We start from the raw sequence: 21,388 nt of genomic DNA on the forward strand, positions 1-21,388 counted from the left end.
ATATCAAGAATAAGAAAGTTCAATCCATATGATGTTAAATTTGTCATAAACCTTGTCTCCTACTAGTGGTTTAAAATAACAAATTAATATGGACAGGAACACATGAACCATGAAATCTCAGTGGCATAAGGTTTCTTTCCTTCATGAAAATGATTGTGAGGAAACGCTCTCACTAAGTAGATTTTTAAAGAGTTAACAGTTGTGTTAATTGGGTCCTCAAATTCGAGTAAGATTATGACACTTCATAGTTCGAATTGTGAGAAGCGGCAAAAGGTTTGAACATTTGGGACTTCTAACTATAAGTTCTGAAATTGTTTAAACACACATATGAGCTTTCTAATAAAATGTGTATCAGCTTAGATAAAGACTTATCGAAGCATCTCGTATCAGAAATATGAAATTTTGTAAGAAAATCAATAAGTATTGACTTCTAAAAGTCCAACTGATTTCTAGGTACATGTCAAAGCTAGTAGGAGCATAAATGTTATGCTTGTAAGTATGTAATCATTATGCTAGTGGGAGCATAATTATTACGTTAAGTGTTGCAAGTAAGTAATGTTGCTTATAGGAAACAAAGTTCTAAATTTGCAAAGATGTAGAATTTGGAAATTGTTTTGCTATAGTAAGGTTTAAGGGAAAGGTCATTTATACTTCATTTCAAATCTAAAATCTTAGATTGAAATTTTAATGGAACTTAGTCATTGATATATGTGAATTTCGTTTTGAAATATTTCAACATTTGAAATTATATATATGGAAATATTATAGCAAGAGACTGGTCTAGTATTATATCTTTATGTGAGACATTATGAATCGTATCCCATATGCTTCAGGTATAGGATCAGTTGCATATGCTATAATATTCACGTTTTCTCATTTCCCAAATGCTAGGACATTAAAGGGAAAAAGGAATAGAATTTGATATGACTAAAGTAGTTAAACAACTATCAAGGAAGATCTAAGGTTCGCTAAGAATTGGTCACTTGTGAACAATTGGAAGTATATTAATGGATGAACCATATTGATATAATTCTAAATAGATAGGAATCTATTTAGAATGGATAGTCATATGACAATTATGGAAATGTTTCCATAATGGGAGTTGGATATTAAGAATCTATGTGTGAGTTAGAAACTTTAATGCAAGAAGGATGTTCAAGGAATGTTCTTTGAATGTGAAACTTCAATTCCAGGGAATTGTCTTTTAACATTCTTAGATGTAACACTTTGTAATATCATTGGCCAAGTCTCTGTGACTTCTGTTCCTAAACATTAAAAAGGGATCATTGTATGTAAGTTTAGACTCAAACATGTTCTAGTAGTGGCAAGAATATGGTATTCTTACACTAGTGATAAGGATTAGGGAATTGTGAAATAAGCATCCTTGGAAATGTGTTTAATTGATCTATTTCATAAGGAAAGGACCATAAATAAACATAGTGTGCATGCTAGGAGCATGGGATGACTATCGTTTTAATTCAAGTATTTAGTTGATTGTTCGAAAGGTTATACAATGAATAAAGTCTAATCATTATGGTGATTAAGTAATAAGTTTTTTATTTATATTCAAAAGTTTTGAGACCATATTTGATTGTTTTATTCTTGTTATATACTTTGCATGTTTTACTTCCTAAATAACTAGGTTATTTAAACATCCACAGTCGATCATACTTTGGAAGTAAGTAATGAGGTAAGATTGTCATGGATCCGATTGTAGATTGTCTAAGTGTTTAGACATAGCACAAGTTTGCTGCAATCTTCATGAGTACTTCTGAAATAAGATTTGAGTATTAGATTAAACCCATGCTCATCTGAATCACTTCATGGATATTATCACGAGTGATTGTGAGACGATAATATCTTATATTCTTGAAATGGAGAGATATGAGTTGTTGTTTACAAGTCAATTGCATATTAATAATACGTAAATGAATCAATAACTTGATGTTATAAAACATATTGTTGTGTGTGATTTGATGAGTAAATAGTACAAGCATATGAGTCGAATTTTATCAATTCCTTTTATCCTAAGAGGATAAAAGCGATATTTGTGGGCCCGTCGATGACACCTGAAGCGCTTGGCCAACACTGGACTAAGTTGATGTGTTTAGTTATAGTCAGTCGTCATAAATTGAAAATCGGGAAACAACACATGGACAGAGAGAATGATTATAATCTTTGTCCCATGTCCATACGATATCTTGTAGAATGGAGGAATATTTGATCCCTTATCTAAAGGACGAGTTGCTGATAAGATCAGAGTTCAATAGCGGCCTTTGAGAGCTACGATTGCTAATCAACTTTTGAAGTTGCATTGTCAGTTATAGTTATTAGACTTATCCAAGTGGGAGTCTGTTGGATTAGGTGTTTAAGTCTATAACTATAATTGGTATGTACTTGACTCGATTATAGCATGGTCCATTTCGGGTTGCCTTCACAAGAACAATCTGATAGGATGTATATTTGAGATAGAGGTTATTTATGATTTATTAATATATTAATTAGAAAATCATATTATTTAATTAGTATTGATCAATAATTAATTTGGAATTAACTTAGTGATCAAAAGAGACTAATTAAATTAACGGGGACTGATTATGTAAATCAGTGATACATATGATTTGGGCTAATGATCCATGGTTGATTTTGACTAAGCTTATGAGATAGTCCATGAAGTGTTAGTCAAAATGAGTTGTTGGATCATAAGTCTAAGTCTAAGAATCAGGGTTTCAAGTGACTCTTGGAATTCTACACTATATATATATATATATATATATATATATATATATATATATATATATATATATATATATATATATATATATATATATATATATATAACCTATAAGCCCTAAAATCAAAACCAAGAGTATTTTAAGGCGATATAGCCGATTTTTGGTGCTCCAAGCTTTCTCTCATTGTCGTCCAATCGTTGGTGGTATTTTGTGAAACATTTGAGGCATCACACTTGAGGTGCTAAGCTCTTGAAAGGCCAACTTCTACAATCTACAATAAGAGGTAATCATCTAACTAACTTTTTATGATTCAAAGAACATATTTGTATGCTGGTTAGGCTTCATGTGTTGGAAAAAGAATATTGCATGTATAACTAGAGAAAACATAGGTCTAAAGCATTAGGGTTGTATGTGCACCATAGGGATGTTATAGTGCTCAAAACCCATCAGTTAACACCCTAACTAGGGTGAATGCTTGGATTAGGTTGATTGTATTGAAGGGAGAGTCAGATATGGGACATGATTTTTGTTTTTATTTTTGCATGTTTGATACGGATGCTGCCAATGTGGCTAAGTAACCTTCTGAATGCTTGGTAGTGAAGCGGGTAGACGCTTGAATAATGAACAATTTGGATGACACATTGCAAAGATAGACACACATTAGGATACAAAGAGATATCGATGGATGGATCACGATATTGGTTTCTGATGCCAAAGTTAGATGTTGGGTAGAAGTGTAGTAAAATTGGTTACGGTGAGAAAGTTATGCCTTTGTCAGTGTGTGTGTGTGTGTATTGAACTTCTTATGTACAGGGTGGATGGCCCGTGTTCTTGCTTCTTTAACTAGGTGGTGCTTTTATCCGTAAGATGTAAGGGTTGTACCCTTGAATATAACAATTCTGTCTTTTCCGTGTTTCACGGGATGTTGAATAAGGATTTGTACAAATGTTTTTTTTTCCATAATATCTTGCTTCACGATTTAAGTGGTTGATTTGCTTTAAGTGGTTGATTTGCTTTTGTTGAAGTGTACCGACCTGGTAAGCTATTGGCTTATTGTATATACATAGCCAGGTTACTTTATGTGATATATCATTTCCTTGTACGCCTTTGTATATAGGCTGAACCCATACACCATTACCCATATTTTTCATAAATCCTTCCATATTATATCCTATAGCTTGTCCAACACAAACTTACTTTTCTAAGTTGTCAAGTAATGAAATACATTTATGTTTTTTTTAAAAGACTAGAGGAGCTCTACGAGAACTATGCGCATCATCTTCATGTTCCATCTAAATTAAATTAAAAGACCGATTCATTGTTGGACCAATGTTCTGTTCATGTGGTCGTTCACAACCCTCGATATGGAAGGAGAAACTTTATCAACCTCTATGCGAACTAAATTACCATCTGAAGAACCAATACCAACTAGTAAGGGAGGTTCCAAGTTAACAAATTTCTGTAGAGAAGTTGCCGAGGGAGTGAAACCCAGAGGGTGAGTTGCCAATTCACTCACACCTAAATCACTAGCAACCTCTTTATGTAAAACATCATATTTTCCTTTGATCCACTACGTTTTCATTCACATCTACATCATTATTTAGTTGGGAAAATGATTTAAAAGCCCAACAAAGTTTCCAAACCATTCAAAAAATCCCAATCATGTTTTGTCTGTTCAAAAAAAACTCAACGAACTGAACTTTTTGTCTAAAAAATCTAACAAAGTTCCAAACCGTTCAAAAAATCCCAATTTTGTTTTGTTTAAGTTCATTGAGGTTTTTTTTGAACACTCAAAACATGATTGGAGTTTTTTAAACGTTTTGGAAACTTTATTGGTCTAACAAGTCATTTCCCGATACGGTAATAAGCCACGTCATCAATTACTCTTATTTGACTTTTAGGAAAGTATAATTTAGTTGGGCTTTTTAGACAAAATGTTAAGTTCGTTGGGTTTTTTTGGACAGAAAAAACATGATTGAAGTTTTTTGAACAATTTAGAAACTTTGTTGGGCTTGTAAATCATTTTCCCTTATTTAGTTTAGTACCCATATCATAAGAAAATACTATGAAACACCTTCACTTTCATCAACACATGTTTCAACCTCTACACGAACAAAAGAGGCTAGTCTTGAAGCATCCATAGGTTGATGATTAATACACGCAACCTCAATATCATCTTCATCATCAATAGACTTGGGATTCCATCCTATAATCTCCCTAGATCTCACCATCGAACCCCTCCTCTGAACAATCACCATAAATGATTCGAAGAATGTATCATTTACTTTAGATTTGATACACAATCTTTTCCTCAAAAGATTATTATCATTAGGATTTTCCGTATGTAAGAGCTCACCCCACCTTGTAGCCAACTTTTTGAATGAATTACGAGTCCAAGTAATATATGCAAGGCTTTCAATATTTACCCAAATAACCCTCTTATCAATCATGAAAGAAGGTGACCATGGCTGAATAACATCAAACCATAATAAGACTCCTTCGTGAGAAGAAATCACCCGTAAGTTTGGTACAAAGGAAAACTCCTTCAACTTTCCAACTAATGTCAATGGATAATCTTTATTAACTAAGCATCCAAAATCAAGAATCAAATCCATTTGATCAAATCCCTTCGTGATCCCAAAGAGTTAGGAGAAATTCATGTGACAACATTAGCATACGAGATAGCTGGATGGGAATTCAACGTTACATCAGATGCCTTCATTACCGACTTAGTTATTAGATTATAACCACGTTGAAACCGATCCATGTTTGCATGGAGGCGTAACCTACGAATCCAAATGGTACATTTATTTTCAACAAGAATTTCACAGTTCACAGCCTTGATTAATCTAACAAACGCAAAGCGTTTACACTCTTTTCATTTCTAAGCCGGAATAAAAGCATCAATTACATTCCCATATTGAGCACAAATGTTACGAAGGTCCTGAGAAGAAAATCCGTTTGGGAAATTTTGTTACAAAAATTGAGTGAGATACCTCGTTCACAAGATCCTCTTCGGTTTTTTGGATACCCTATGCCTATCGTCCATCGCAATTGAATAAGAGTGTTGGCACCCGCAGGAAATCACTAAGTTGATGTCTATATTATTTCCCAAAAGACTAAGATCAGGATGCCATTTGATTTTGTTAGATTCATTCAGGTGGTTGATGTTCAAGAATTACTTATTCATTTATGTTCCACGTGGTTTGGAAATATTGAAGTGTTTTCGTCTGTTTGACTATTGTAAGATTTGATTGGAGTGGAAATTTGGAAGAAAATTAAGGTCCACATGCACAATTATTTAGACGTACAAATGGGATGACAATGTGTATAAAGCCAAGCCAAAATTCTATGCTAACATTTCGGGCAAGACTGTTAGAAATATGGTTTAGTGGCACTTGGAAATCTGAGAATCGTGATAATCACTTTCAAATCGAAGTATTTGGGTGGTACTCCCAAATCCTCAATTGGATAAGACTCAGATAAAATCAAAGAGAAAGAAAGAGAGAATGAGATGGTGTAATTTTCATGAGTACCAGAAAACTGACTAAAATTGGTTATATACATTCCTTGTCTGAAAAACTGTCAAAACTGTCATATAACAGTTTTCACAACAGTCAAAACTGTTATAAATCCAGGTTTGGTATAAGGATTAATGCAAAGTCAAAACCGGGTCAAATATTCAAAATTTAGATTTTCTGATGCATTTTTAATACAACAATATAACCCAAATAAAAAATTTCCACGCTGATCCCAGCCAGGGGCTCTGCCCCTTGGACCCCGCCAGGGGCTGCCGCCCCTTGGACCCCGCTCCCAGGGGCGCTGCCCCCGGACCCCCGTTCGTTCAGGGGTTTCGACCTTAAATGACAGTGGACTTTGATACTTGATCAAACTTAAACAAGTGTGTACTCCACACCTTCCTTACTTGTTTAATATTTATCAAGATCATTTTTAGTCAACAAAGTAATCCCATTACACTTAAATAACATTGATGATAACAAATCACCAACAAACCTCCCCCATTTAAGTGTAATCTTGATTAATTTAAAATGAAACATAACACCAACAAAACTGATGCATAAATGAAATATCGTGACGATTGAATTTCACATTAGTATATTATTCATTCCAAATATTCGAATATTAGGGTGTCACTAAGGATTGAACCCTTTCTGTTCTAAGTGAATACATGAAGATAATGTACACAACAATTTACATTCTCAAAGTTCTAACTTGACACTATATTTTACTAGCTTGTGTCCCATCCTTCAATAAGCATATCAAAGTCAAGTCCCAACTTCTTGAAGCAGCTAAACTTCATGCTTATATAGGTAGTTCTTTTGTCTTGCACCTACAAATGCAATTTTTCAAAGAACTATTAAGAAATAATATTTCAACCTCCTTAACTTGCAGTACTGAACACATACCTTGGGATGATAATAAAATGTGTTCCAATCTTCAAATATCAAGCTTTCCACATTGAATTCAGCATCTAATATTGCATTAGATGGGAATTGGGTATCTTAATATAAAAGATTTAAGTGGACTTTAAACCCATCCCTACAGCCGCCTTGTGCACAAGATCTCTTGCTAACCCTTTGGTTAGATGATCGGCTAAATTCAACTGAGTTCTTACAAACTCCACAGATATCACACCAGTCATGATGAGTTCACGAATCATGCTATGTCTAACACCTAAATGTCTAGACTTTCCATTGTACACTTGACTATAAGCCTTAGCCAAGGTTGCAGCACTATCACATCTGATGGAAATGGTAGATATCGGCTTGGGCCATATTGGAATTTCATAAATCACATTCCTTAGCCACTCAGCTTCTTTACCAGCAGCAGACAAAGCAACAAATTCAGACTCCATGGTTGAGTTAGTAATACAAGTCTGTTTCTTAGATGCCCATGAAATGGCACCTCCTCCAAGAAGAAACACCCAACCACTAGTAGAGGAGTGATCCTCTAAGTTGTTAATCCAGCTGGCATCTGAATAACCTTCTAAAACAGAAGGATATCCACTATAAGTCAAACCATAATTCATGGTCCCTTTTAAGTACTTAAATACTCTACTCATAGCTTGCCAATGATGTGAACTAGGATTACTAGTATATCTACTAAGCCTTCCCACAGCATATGCTATATCAGGCCTAGTACTAGTCATGGCATACATAAGGCAACCAATAGCCCTTGAGTATTCTAATTGAGACACTGGAGATCCTTTATTAGGTAGAAGCTTAAGACTAGGATCTATAGGAGTGCTAACAGGAGAACAATTCTCAAATTTAAACTTTTTCAATATCTTCTCAATATAATGAGATTGAGAGATTGAAATCCCATTGTTTCCTTTTCTAATTCTTATACCAAGAATTACCTCAGCCTCCCCCATGTCTTTCATATCAAAACTAGATGATAAGAATTTCTTGGTTTTATCAACTTCTTCTAAATCAGTACCAAAAATCAACATATCATCTACATATAAGCAAATCATGACTCCTTTACCAAAAGTATCAAATTTGCTATATACACATTTGTCAGCTTAGTTTAATGCAAAACCATTAGACAAGACAACTTCATCAAACTTTTGATGCCAATTTTTTGGTGCTTGTTTCAAACCATATAATGATTTCTTCAACTTGCACACTTTATGTTCATTTCCAGGCATCACAAACCCTTCAGGTTGTTTCATGTATATTTCCTCATCCAAGTCACCATTCAAGAATGCAGTTTTCACATCCATTTGGTGAATCACAAGATTATGTATAGCTGCAAGAGCTAATAATAATCTAATAGTAGAAATTCTGGCAACAGGAGCATAAGTATCAAAGAAATCAATGCCTTCCTTTTGTCTAAAGCCTTGGATAACCAATCTGGCTTTATACTTATCAATTGTGCCATCCACCTTCATTTTTCTTTTGAGGATCCATTTACATCCTAATGCCTTACAACCAGGAGGTAAATCAGCCAAAACCCAAGTATTGTTATGCATGATAGAATCAATCTCATCATGAATGGCCTCTTTCCAGAAATGAACATCCCTAGAAGCCATAGCTTCACTGAAAGTCTTTGGATCCTCTTCAATATTAAAACAATATTGATATTGAGAAATAGTCTCATTCCTTGTTCCTTCAACTAAATATAGTTGAAAATCAGATCCAAAAGACTTAGCTTTTCTAACTCTTGTGCTTTTCCTAAGTTCAGGTACAGAACTTGCACCACCAGAAACATCTTCAGCTTTAGTAGTACTCTTGCTGGAAGATTGATGAATCATGTCCCTTGGTCTAGGTATAGATGTAAATCTTTCTTCATCAAAGATAGCATCTCTTGACTCTATCACTGTGTTTACAGACACAGAGTCATTAGATTCTAAAACATAGAATCTATATGCTTTGGAATGCTCAGCATATCCAATAAAGATACAATCTATACCTCTCTCACCCAATGTTTTATTTTTAGGTTCACTGAGCCTTACAACTGCTCTACAACCCCAAACTTTGAGATAACTCAAATTTGGTACCTTTTTACACCAAAGTTCATAAGGAGTACTCTTACTCCTTTTATTTGGAGTTCTATTCAAGATGTAACATGCAGTTAACATTGCCTCACCCCAAAACCCTTCACTTAAACCAGAATATGACAACATGGAATTAACCATTTCTTTCAAAGTCCTATTCTTCCTTTCAGCTACACCATTTTGTTGTGGTGTATATGGAGCTGTGGTTTGATGTATTATTCCAGTTGATTCAAAATAAACTGGATCATAATACTCACCACCTCTATCAGTACGCAATACTTTTATTGATTCATTTTTATGAAGCTCAACTTGTTGTTTATAAATTTTAAATTTATCAAGTGCTTCATCCTTAGAATGTAACAAATAGATATAACAATATCTAGATGCATCATCAATAAAAGTAATAACATACTTCTTGTTTCCAAGGGAAGGTGTTGCATGGAAATCACATAAATCACTATGTATAAGATCCAACACCTTGCTTTACCTAACAACATCCTTGAAAGGTTGTCTAGTGATTTTAGTTAGCATGCATGTTTTACATTTTTCATTATTTTGCATATCAAAAGCAGGAATTAAACTCATTTTAGACATGTCTTTTAATCTCTTATAATGAATGTGTCCTAGTCTAGCATGCCATAATTCAGATTTGTAAAAATTATTGCTAGTACTACTAGAAGCCATGCAAATAGAATTATCACTAGAAGGATAATTAATATTAAGCCTAATCATTCCATTACATATATATCCAAATCCTATAAAAGAACCATGTCTTGACAAGATATATTTGTCACTTTCTAACACTTGTTTGTAACCACAATTATTTAATACAACTTCAGACACGAGATTCTTACGAATCCCTGGAACATATCAAACATTGTTTAAACACAAACATTTCCCAGAAGTAAAAGTAAGTAAAACAGATCCTATGCCCTTGATTGGTTCAGTTGCAACATTTCCCATCTTCACAACAGATCCATCTTCAATTGGTTGAAAGTCCTTGAACCAATATAGATCTTTGCAAACATGACTTGTTGCTCCCGAATCAACCCACCATGCAACTTTATCATCCTGCACATAAAATGCTTCAGAAATCACAGAAATATAATTCTGAATATATTTAGAATTCTGCAATGAAACAGAAATCTGACCTTGTTGCTTTTCTGGATCCTTGGATCCACTTGGTCCAGCACCATCCTTATTCACTTTGCGAAGACGACAATCTTTCTTGAAGTGACCTAGTTTGTTACAATTCCAACAAACCAACTTAGCCTTCTTGTTGGAAGACTTGTCATCCTTCCCTTTAAACTTTCTTTTTCCATTAGACTTCTTGGGATTCTTTGAACTTTCTCCTTCCACCATGTTCACAGAAGAGGAACCAACTTGGTTCTTGCCTTTAGGATTGTTATCAAGTTCTTGAGTCCTTATGGACTCTTCAATCCTTAAATGGCTTCCAAGTTGAGTCAAGGTCAATTCCTCCTTGTTATGTTTCAGATTGTGTTTAAAATCCTTCCATGAAGGGGGCAGTTTGTCAATTATCACAGCCACATAAATGGCTTCATCCATTTTCAGATTGTGTTGAGTAAACTGTCCCAAAATCCGTAACATTTCATGGAATTGTTCCATAACAGGCCTGGAGTCAATCATCTTGTAACCCATAAAGTTACTAACAAGAAACTTCTTACTAGAAGCATCTTCAGTCATGTACTTGGATTCAAGAGAATCCCACAGTTCTTTTGCGGATTCAAAATTCTGATAGATATCAAAAAGAGAGTCAGACATACCATTGAGAATATGACCACGACATATGTAATCATCATTTTCCCACTTTGATCTTCTTCGAGTTGCCTCCAAAGGTTCATCTTCAACAGATTCTGGTAAGACTGGAATGGGTGTACTCAGAACATACACTACTTTTAGAGTGGTAAGGAGAAACTTCATCTTCTTCTGCCATCTACGAAAATCTTGCCCTTCAAACTTGTTCAGTTTTTCAAACTTGCTTGTCATTTCCTTCACAGATTCACCACTTGCCATGATCACAGATTACTTCGATTTTTGTTAGAAATATGGTTTAGTGGCACTTGGAAATCTGAGAATCGTGATAATCACTTTCAAATTGAAGTATTTGGGTGGTACTCCCAAATCCTCAATTGGATAAGACTCAAATAAAATCAAAGAGAAAGAAAGAGAGAATGAGATGGTGTAATTTTCGTGAGTACCAGAAAACTGACTAAAATTGGTTATATACATTCCTTGTCTGAAAAACTGTCAAAACTGTCATATAACAGTTTTCTCAACAGTCAAAACTGTTATAAATCCGGGTTTGGTATAAGGATTAATGCAAAGTCAAAACCGGGTCAAATATTCAAAATTTGAATTTTCTGATGCATTTTTAATACAACAATATAACCCAAATAAAAAATTTCCGCGCTGATCCCATCCAGGGGCTCTGCCCCTTGGACCCCGACAGGGGCTGCCGCCCCTTGGACCCCGCTCCCAGGGGCACTGCCCCCGGACCCCCGTTCGTTCAGGGGTTTCGACCTTAAATGACAGTGGACTTTGATACTTGATCAAACTTAAACAAGTGTGTACTCCACACCTTCCTTACTTGTTTAATATTTATCAAGATCATTTTTAGTCAACAAAGTAATCCCATTACACTTAAATAACATTGATGATAACAAATCACCAACAAAGACCACCAATCAAGATGCGGAGATAGATAATGATTCTGGTGACGTTGTGATTAAGCTAGCTTCTATTCATAATTTGGTTAATCCTAGTACAAGTTGTTGTGGCTGGGCGGAACATGATCACCATAACTAAAGAGGCCGGAGCAAAGACTTCATGAAAAAAGAAATCATACACAACAAGAATAAAGAGTATTAGGGACGATGCTTTTGCGACGACACGGCCTTTAGCGATGACACCAGACAAGACACGCTTGGTGTAGCCGCTAAACCTCCGATGTCGTCGCTAATAGGGACGTCACTAAAGATCTGACCGGAGATCCGTTGGAGACACACAACTTTCAATCCTGACCATTGGTTCGGAACAAGATCGAACGTATCGCGTTTGTTCCTGTGGAAAGCAATTTAGACGACATCTTTAGAGGCGACACGTCGCCGCTATTGGTATCGATCCATTGACCAACATTGGACTAAATCTTGGCTCTACGATTCTCGCCCAATCCAACAGTCCATAATCTACTGAAATGACACGTTGAGTTCCCTTCATATGGTCGTCGCTAATAGGGTTTCAGTCATCTCTATTATCGTTATCGCTAAAGGGTTGCCCCTTTTGTTCAGTTTCTTCACCCGAGAACACATATTTCTCTGTAACGATTTGTGACATATCACCGGCGACAATTTCCAACATCACTCCAGACGATGCCGCTCTCCGACGCCGATTGACCTCCAAAGCCGACTCCCACCGTCAATTGAGTTCCAGTGCCGACTCCCACCGCGAATTAACCTCGAAACGAGACTCCACCGACTGCCACCTCTCCAATACGACTGTCTGGTCGGATTCTGATCTTATCTCTCCAGTGAGGTTGGTTTTGTCTACCCATTTCTCTTTCTCCATTGCCACCGACTGAACACCACTACTAACAGTGAATGATTTTTTTTCCTGTTTTTAAGTTGCCATTCGAATGACACACATCACCACTGATAGTAGGTTTGTTTTTCCGTCATTTTTTCAGGCAAACAACAAGTATGATTTGAATTTATGAATATATATATATATATATATATATATATATATATATATATATATATATGTGTGTGTGTGTGTGTGAAATTGATGTGAAATTGATATTGTCTTCGGTTTTTTCCTTTGAAATTGAATGTGAAACTTTTGACTGTTGTGATGTTGTGAAACTTTTGATCTTGTGAAATTGGTATGAACTTCATTTGTTTTGGTTTGGTATGTCAAATTCGTATGAAGTGCATTTGATGGTTTGAATTTATGAATGTATATGTGAAATTGTTTTTGTTTGGTATGAACTTTTGACTGTTGTGATATTGTGAAATTGATATGTCAAAAATGTTGTTTTGGTTGATGCTATATAAAAAATATGCATCTTTTTTTTCCTGATTTTATATATATATATATATATATATATATATATATATATATATATATATATATATATATATATATATATATATATATATATATATATATATATATATATATATATATATATATGAAACTATTGTTTGTTTGTGTTTTTATAGGTGATCTTATTTTTTAATTTGTTTAATACTATATGAAAAATGTTTTTTAATTGAGAAATCTTGAATGTTGTTTTGGTTGAATGTTAGTAAAATTTATTTTACCTTTTTATTTGGAGAGACACATAAAAACACAGACGACAATATATTATACTAATCAATTTAATAATACAACCGTTTGTATATAAAATACGATAGTTATCATTCAATAATACAATCATAAATACTTATGAATTTTATTATGAAAAAAAAAAAAAAAAAACTTATTATGAATACAAAAAAAAAAGTATCCATTATATATGAAAGTTTTAACTCAAAAATGTAAAAACAAATAAACAATCTTATTATGAAAACAAAAAAAACTGAAATAAAAAATTATATTAAATGAATTTAATGCATGGAAAATTATAATTTTTTTGATCATTATAATCAAAATTATTATTTTAATCAAATATATTAATATTTTATCATTATAATTTTTGGAGAAATTTACAAAAATAGCCATTTACACTAATGATATTACAAAAATAGCAAAAAAAATCGAAATTACAAAAATAGCCACTAATTTTGCAGATGAGAAGGTCCCATATGCGAAATGGGCTTCTCATCTGCGAAAGTACAAGTGCCTAAAGCACAACTGTGCTTTAAGTACTTGTACTTTCGCAGATGAGAAGGCCCATCTGCGAAATGGGCTCTCATCTGCGAAATACCCTCGATTTTCACTATAAAAACGTTTTTTTTTTCTTCATTTTTCACCCTTCTCTACACAAAAACTCTCTCTAACTTTGGGCTTATCTCGGAATTTTGGCTAGTTTTTGAAGAAAATGGAGGATTATGTCAACAATCCCGCAAATATGGTTAGATTTTAACTCTTTTAATGTCAACAATCTCTTTATTTTATCATTTGTTGTATTATTTAGTGTTAAAAAAAGGTAATTTTGTTGTGTTTGATAGTTTTAATATTTTTTTAGTATACTTGAAGTTTAAATGCAAGTAGAGACAAGTAGAGACTGCGTAGATAATGTTTACAATTTGTTATTTTTGTTGTTTTTTTAGTTGTTGTATAACCTGAAATCTTGTATATTCTAATCGTATAGTTGTTTATATAAAGTGCAAAATAGTCGTTTGTATATATATTTGTCGTATAGGTATAACATTTGTATAAGTTGAAAATTTGTGGTATATATATTGTTAGAAATTGTTTGTGTTTGTCGTATAAGTAAAACATTTGTATAAGTTGAAAATTTGTTTTATATATATTGTTAGAAATTGTTTGTGTTTGTCGTATAAATAAAACATTTGTATAAGTTGAAAATTTGTTGTATATATATTGTTAGAAATTGTTTATATTTGTCGTATAAGTTGAAAATTTGTATAAAGTTGTCGTATAACTTGCAAAACTGTTAGTTTGTTTGTCGTTTTATTTTTAAATTTTTTTTTTGTTTATATGGTTATAAAATGTTAGTTTTAATTAGAAAGATAAAAATTGTTTATATATTTGTCGTTTAACTTGAAAATTTGTTGAAGTTGAATATTTGTCGTTGATATATTTGTCGTTTAAGTTGAAAATATGTTTAATAAAATGTTTATATAATTATGTATGATATTGTTTTCTATCGTTAATATATTAGTTGTATAACTTGGAAAATTGTTTATATATGTGTATGTTATTGTTTTTTATCGGAAATATATATATTAGTAATTAAGAAATTGTATTTGCAGTTTGTAATCATATATTTTAAAAAAAATATATTTTTTAGTTATCTAATTTGTTTTTGTGTTTTTTCTGCAGCATGATTTTAGTTTAATGAATACAAAAGCCTTTGCGAACTTAAAAGGTTGTGGCGGTAACATATGGGACGTATTTGAAGTTTTAGATGATGCCCGACGTGCTATTTTCAGAGATATCGTCTTTGGTTATTTTATTGATGTCCCTAGTTTACAAGGGGGCGCATTATTGTTTCATAAAATGTTCCTTCATCAGATCCGGCCGGACCCTGTTTTATATCCAGATGGAATAAAACGTTTATATTTTCGAGTAGGCAATACGAAAATGGTGTATGGGCCAGAAGAGTTTTGTTTGATTACCAGCTTCAATTTTGGGGAGTATCCAAAAAACATTAGGAGAAAAGGGTCAGAAAAATTAATAAGCAGTAAAAAAAGATGTTTACTGCGTGAACGGCTATTTCCGGACCATACTAATAGTTCGGTGAAAATCAGCGACCTGAAAAGATTAATTTTAAATCGAACATTCCTAGCACTTGACGATGTTGATGCAGTTAGAGTATGTTTGATATACATTTTGTGTGAAGGTTTTTTGGGTAAAGAAGTTAACGATCGGGTGCCACAAGATTGGTTTTATTTGGCTGAGAATTTGGATCTCTGGAATAGGTATATTTTGTTTACGTTAAAAATTCTATTTTATTAAAGTTATAATTTATATAATAATCAATTTTGTTTTTTTGTTTTGTTAGCTTCGCTTGGGGTAGCTATCTCTGGGATTTTACCTATGTTGACCTTGAGGATACATGGAATAAGATACATAATAATTTATCAGTTTCTGAGGGTGGTAAAACTTTAAAGTACTCCGTCTCAGGATTTACGGCTCCAATAAGGGTATAAAAATTTTCTTATATTTAAATTGTTTTATTGTTATGTTTTTTATTTTAATTTTAACTTTTATTACTGTAATTGTTGTAAAAAATTGTAGATATGGATATATGAGATGATTCCGGCTGTTCGTGCATGTGGATTTGCATCGAGAAAAAATAAAGACTTGCCTCGGATGAAACGATGGACCGGAACAAAAAAATTGAAATGGGTTGACGTGAACAAGATTTGGTCAAAGATGCAGGTTTAAAATTAATTCGTTTATTATTAATAAAGTTGATTATTATACTTTTATATGCATTTTTAATATGTTTAATTTTTTAGGCGGGGGTACCACCAAGACAAAACATGCTACCGGGTGATGATGAGATGACATCTTTTTATTATATGTCATTTCAAGAGTATGTATATGGTGAAGGGAAAGCAGTTCCATCCCCAGTACGGGACCATTTTAGGAGACAAGACGAATCTTCGTCTAGTATGTCGTCCAGTGGTCGCTCTCATGGTAGAGGTCGGGGCAGTGGGAAACACAAGCTAGACGAGGTGTTGAAACGGCTACATGCACTGGAGCAGCATGTGTTTATGAACCGACAACCTACAGAGGTTTTTGTTGAAGAAGTGAATAATGACCAATTTTGGAGCGATATTTTTTATGATGGTAGGACAGAGTCACAAAGAAATTATGATGAACAGGTTAGTTACACGCTACACTATTTATTAAATTTTATTAACATATATGAATATCTGTGTTCATATTTTTTTATTTGAAAATATAGGTTGTACAAGATGAAGTGATGAATAAAAACAATACAACTGAAAATGTTTTTGGTGATACTCAAGACGAGAAGGTTGTTATAGATGTTACCTTTACGATTATAATAATTACTTTTTAATAAGTGTCTTTTTTTATTGAGTAAAAAGTTATATTTTTAATGTAGGTGTTGGAGGAGAGGAATGAGTATGCGGGGAACAAATTTGATGATGATGTGTTTGATGTAAATGATTATAGTGGAGTTAAAGAGGTTATTATAGTTACATTAATATAAATATTTTGTTTATTTAGATATTATTGCTTATTAAATTATGTGTATTTCGTTATTAAGTATAAAGTATTATTTTTAATGTAGGAGTGGGAGGAGAGGAATGACAATGCGGGGAACAAATTTGATGATGATGTGCCGGACGAAGACGAACTAATAATAACGGGAAATGTAGATTATTTTCATGATGATGATGATGACAAAGAAGTTACACCCGATAAACCGGGGAGTCGAAAACCATCATAATATTTGTGCCCTCCTTACACTGAGGTATTCGTTTTATTTATAAACCGATGATTTTATGTTTTTGTGAATTATATGAAAGATATAGATTTAAACATTTCAATATTGTTTTTAGTTGCACACGACACCGAAGCAAAAAAGAAGAACAAAAAAGAAGGTTGATATGAAATCAACAAGCCCCGTTCCTCCTCTAGTTTTTGGTGTTGCTCATGACTTCTCCATGTTGCGCTTGCAACCTTACGTAGCAGGCGGTGAGGATGTCATCCAAAATTATGTATTGCATTCATATGATGTCCAGCATCGTTTGTTTAATTTCGTGTTAGATAGAGATTTTTGGAGCTCATTGTTTGGGCATACACACGACGGCTGGTTGGAGTCAGCGGCAAATTAATTGTTAATTAATTCTTTTAAAAGTTAATTGTTTTTTAGTCAATAACAAAAGTATCATGTGTGCAGCATATAACCATTTGGTACCGACTTTTGATGGAGAGACGGTTTGAGAGCGACCGACATACAATAATGCCTCCAAATTTTTTTGTTTCTCATGCTTTGGAAGAAGGACAGGACTGGAGGGCATCTATGGCTGGTATTGCTACGTACCCCAACTTCATGGTTGCTTGGTGGGATGTTGATACGGTAAACTTAATAGTTTATATTGAAAATAATATCGTTTTTTTGTTATGTTTTTGTATTGTGATGTAAATAAACATAATTTTATTTTCTGATCCTCATACAGGTCTTATTGCCGATTCATTCATCCCCTAATCATTGGCTATTTGGGGAACTACGATTAACGTCAATGGAAGTGCATATTTATGACAGTCTTGGTAGAGGTGCTTATGAAAAATTCCAATCTGAAGGAATCTTTTCCAAATTTGAACATCGGGTGGCAAATTATTTGGACAAGATTAAGTATTGGGCCCGGAGGAACATCCCAAGGATTCTATTGAATATGCAATTCATTTATGAAGAAAACGTTCCCCAACAAAGTAGTCATTTGGGAGATTGCGGTGTTTTTCTTTGTATGTTTATGGAGCAATTGGTTTCAGGTCGACCAATACGTGTTCTTATTGACCCAAAGAACGCAGCTTTAGAGTTCCGTCTCCGGATGGCAAAAATTATTTAGGGGTCTTGTCTTGGTCCTATGTAGTTGGATTATATAAATGTATATACAAATTAATGTTGGATTTCATTATTAGTTTATTTTTACAGTTTACTCAACGGACGGTAAAAAATATAACGTTACGACAATTACAACAAATTAATGACCTACTAATTACTTAACATTACATAGAACATAACAACGACTACAACATTTGTTTTAACGTTACAAATACAACAATTTATTGACCTAACAACTTCAAAATCATAAAAACAATATTGAAAAGCTTACAACTTGTAAACAAGAACTGCCAAGAACAACACCCAACTACAAACCAACGCTATCTTTAACTTCTTATTTTCTGATTGAAAGAGCTTATTAGAGTTAACTACTTTGGCTATTACCATAGAAGATTGGTCCTTCTCTTCATCAACCCAACTGATAAACCCGCATTTTGGTCCCTGTTAAATTTAATATTCACAGTAAGAAAATAATTTTTTGTGATGTAAACACGAGGGTTTAAATTTGAATGACGTTAACAACATGATACCAAATATGGGCAAGCGTAAAACAATCTTCCTGGGTTTTTAGATGTTCCCGAAATCCTAACGATACGTTCTCCTCCGCAATTGCAGTATGCCATTAGCCTTGTTTTTCTTATAAATAGGAGTTGCTTTCACTGATACAGTTTTCATACTGAGTGACACCCTTTTATAGAAGAAATCATGTTACAGACAAATCTTTTTGACTATGAATTGAACTGGTTTGACTATGAATTCAAAAAGTTGAACTACGAAATCCAGACAAGTACATTCTGTAGTATTGTCTTGTCGGTCAGTGAAATTTGACTATCAAATGAACTGGTTTGACTATGAATTCAAAAAGTTGAACTATGAAATCCAGACAAGTACCTTCTGTAGTATTGTCTTGTCGGTCAGTGAAATTTGACTATGAAATGAACTAGTTTGACTATGAATTCAAAAAGTTGAACTACGAAATCCAGACTAGTACGTTCTGTAGTATTGTCATGTCGGTCAGTGAAATTTGACTATGAAATGAACTGGTTTGACTACGAATTTAAAAGGTTAAACTATGAATTGTGAACATTAGAGATACAATATTTTCTATTTATAATCTCATTTTATTGATATTGCATTTGTGTGATGATTGTAGAGCACTTTCATCGGTTTTGAAAATGAGTACTAACATCGGAAGAAGCTTTTCTCAACTACCAATTTTCTTACATAACCTTCAACGAACAAATCCTAATACCTTCACAGCCATCAAGAAAACCGATACCAACCGCTTTCAATTTTGTTTTGTGGCTTTAGGTTGCGTGGTATAACATACTAATTTTATTGAGCTATATAATATTTCATGGTAATGTATCTCGATTAGTTTTTACTCATCACTAATATGTGTTCGTTTTTATGTAGATTCGTACCTTCCTTAGGTGCATGATACCGCTGATATATGTGGGTTATTTACCCCTTATTGGGAGCTATCTGACAACAATGTACTTCGCAGTGGCTTTAGATGGAAATCATGAACCACTACTCTTAGCAATTGGTTTGGGAACCTTAGAGTGTGAAGAATCATGGAGATGGTTCGTGATGAGGTTAAAAGATTGTTTAGGTGACGACATAGAGGTTGGTTTCATAAGCAACTTGTGTGATAAAATAGAATTTGGTGTTTATAGTGCCTACCCGGATTCCTATCATGGATATTGTCCTAAAGATATAGCTCGAAAGATACGTGACTGTGTGGGACATAACAGTACGGAAGCTGAATCGTTGTTTTGGAAGTCATGACGTTGATGATTTTTACTTGTGTTTGGAAAGGTTGCAAACTGAATGTAGGAAATCACCTTTCTTTTCCTTGCTTAGGAGTCCAATTTACTGGCTTGACGATATTCCGATTTCAAAATGGACACAAGCATTTTTCCCAAGAATACGCTACAATGTTAAATCGATTGACGTCCCTGAAATTTTGCAAATTATATCCAAACGTGAGTTTCCTATAACAACGATAATTGAGTTAATCACCACGTCGATACAATCAAAGTATGCTGAACGGGCCGACGTGGCGGGTAAGGGAGATTGTTTTATTTACTTTTTTTTAATGTGTTATTATTTTTATTAAAATATCAAAATTTTCAGGGAGGTTATCTGGTGGGTTGACCCCTTACGTTGAGAGTAAAGTTCAAAAATGTGTCAACAAGTCTTACAATTGGAATGCAAGACGTTTGTACGGGGATACATATCAAGTCGATGATAATTTTGCAACCACCAACGTACAACTTGAACGAATGGTATGTAGTTGTGGTAAATGGCAAAAAAGCGGTATACCATGTGCCCACGCTATAGCATGTCTAAGAACCCGTACATCTGAATCCATAAACAGATTGGTTGATTATAAGTTCACTAGTTATGTGTATCGACTTGCATATGGATCTGAGTTGGTGAATACTATACCATCACATGTGCATTGGGAAATACCAAATGAAACGGTGGTCTTGTTACCTCCCTCAATGTAGTAGTTATTCATGTAGCACCTTTATATGTTATGTAGTATTATGTATTAGTGTCGTGTTATGTATTAGTTATCCGTGAAACTTGTTTACATTTTATGTCGTATTATGTATTAGTTATTTATGTACCTCATTCATATTTTATGACTTATTATGTATTAGTTATTTAATTTATGTCGTATTATGTATTGGCTTTTGAGGAAACAACACATATTAAAAGAAATGGACTTTTATTAAATAGTGATGCCTACAGACATACAACAACAAGCAACTTAAATAACGAAAATCCATTACCATAACCAACATGCATATTAAAAATAAGGGACATTCTTTAAAACATTCCATGCATCTAAGTGGGTAAACTCGCTAC

General features: G+C 33.6%; 1 protein-coding gene across 1 annotated transcript; it reads left to right on the plus strand.

Moving 5' to 3' along the window:
- Positions 1-20,002: 20,002 nt before the first annotated feature.
- Positions 20,003-21,024, plus strand: LOC145009534 (uncharacterized). Its single transcript, XM_078968215.1, has 3 exons — positions 20,003-20,280; positions 20,330-20,577; positions 20,648-21,024. The coding sequence occupies exons 1-3, from the start codon at positions 20,003-20,005 to the stop codon at positions 21,022-21,024; spliced, it is 903 nt and encodes a 300-aa protein (XP_078824341.1).
- Positions 21,025-21,388: the final 364 nt, after the last annotated feature.

The sequence above is a fragment of the Lactuca saligna genome, chromosome 8, assembly GCF_052625555.1.
Source record: "Lactuca saligna cultivar CGN05327 chromosome 8, ASM5262555v1, whole genome shotgun sequence".
In the NCBI taxonomy this organism is placed as follows: Eukaryota; Viridiplantae; Streptophyta; class Magnoliopsida; order Asterales; family Asteraceae; genus Lactuca; species Lactuca saligna.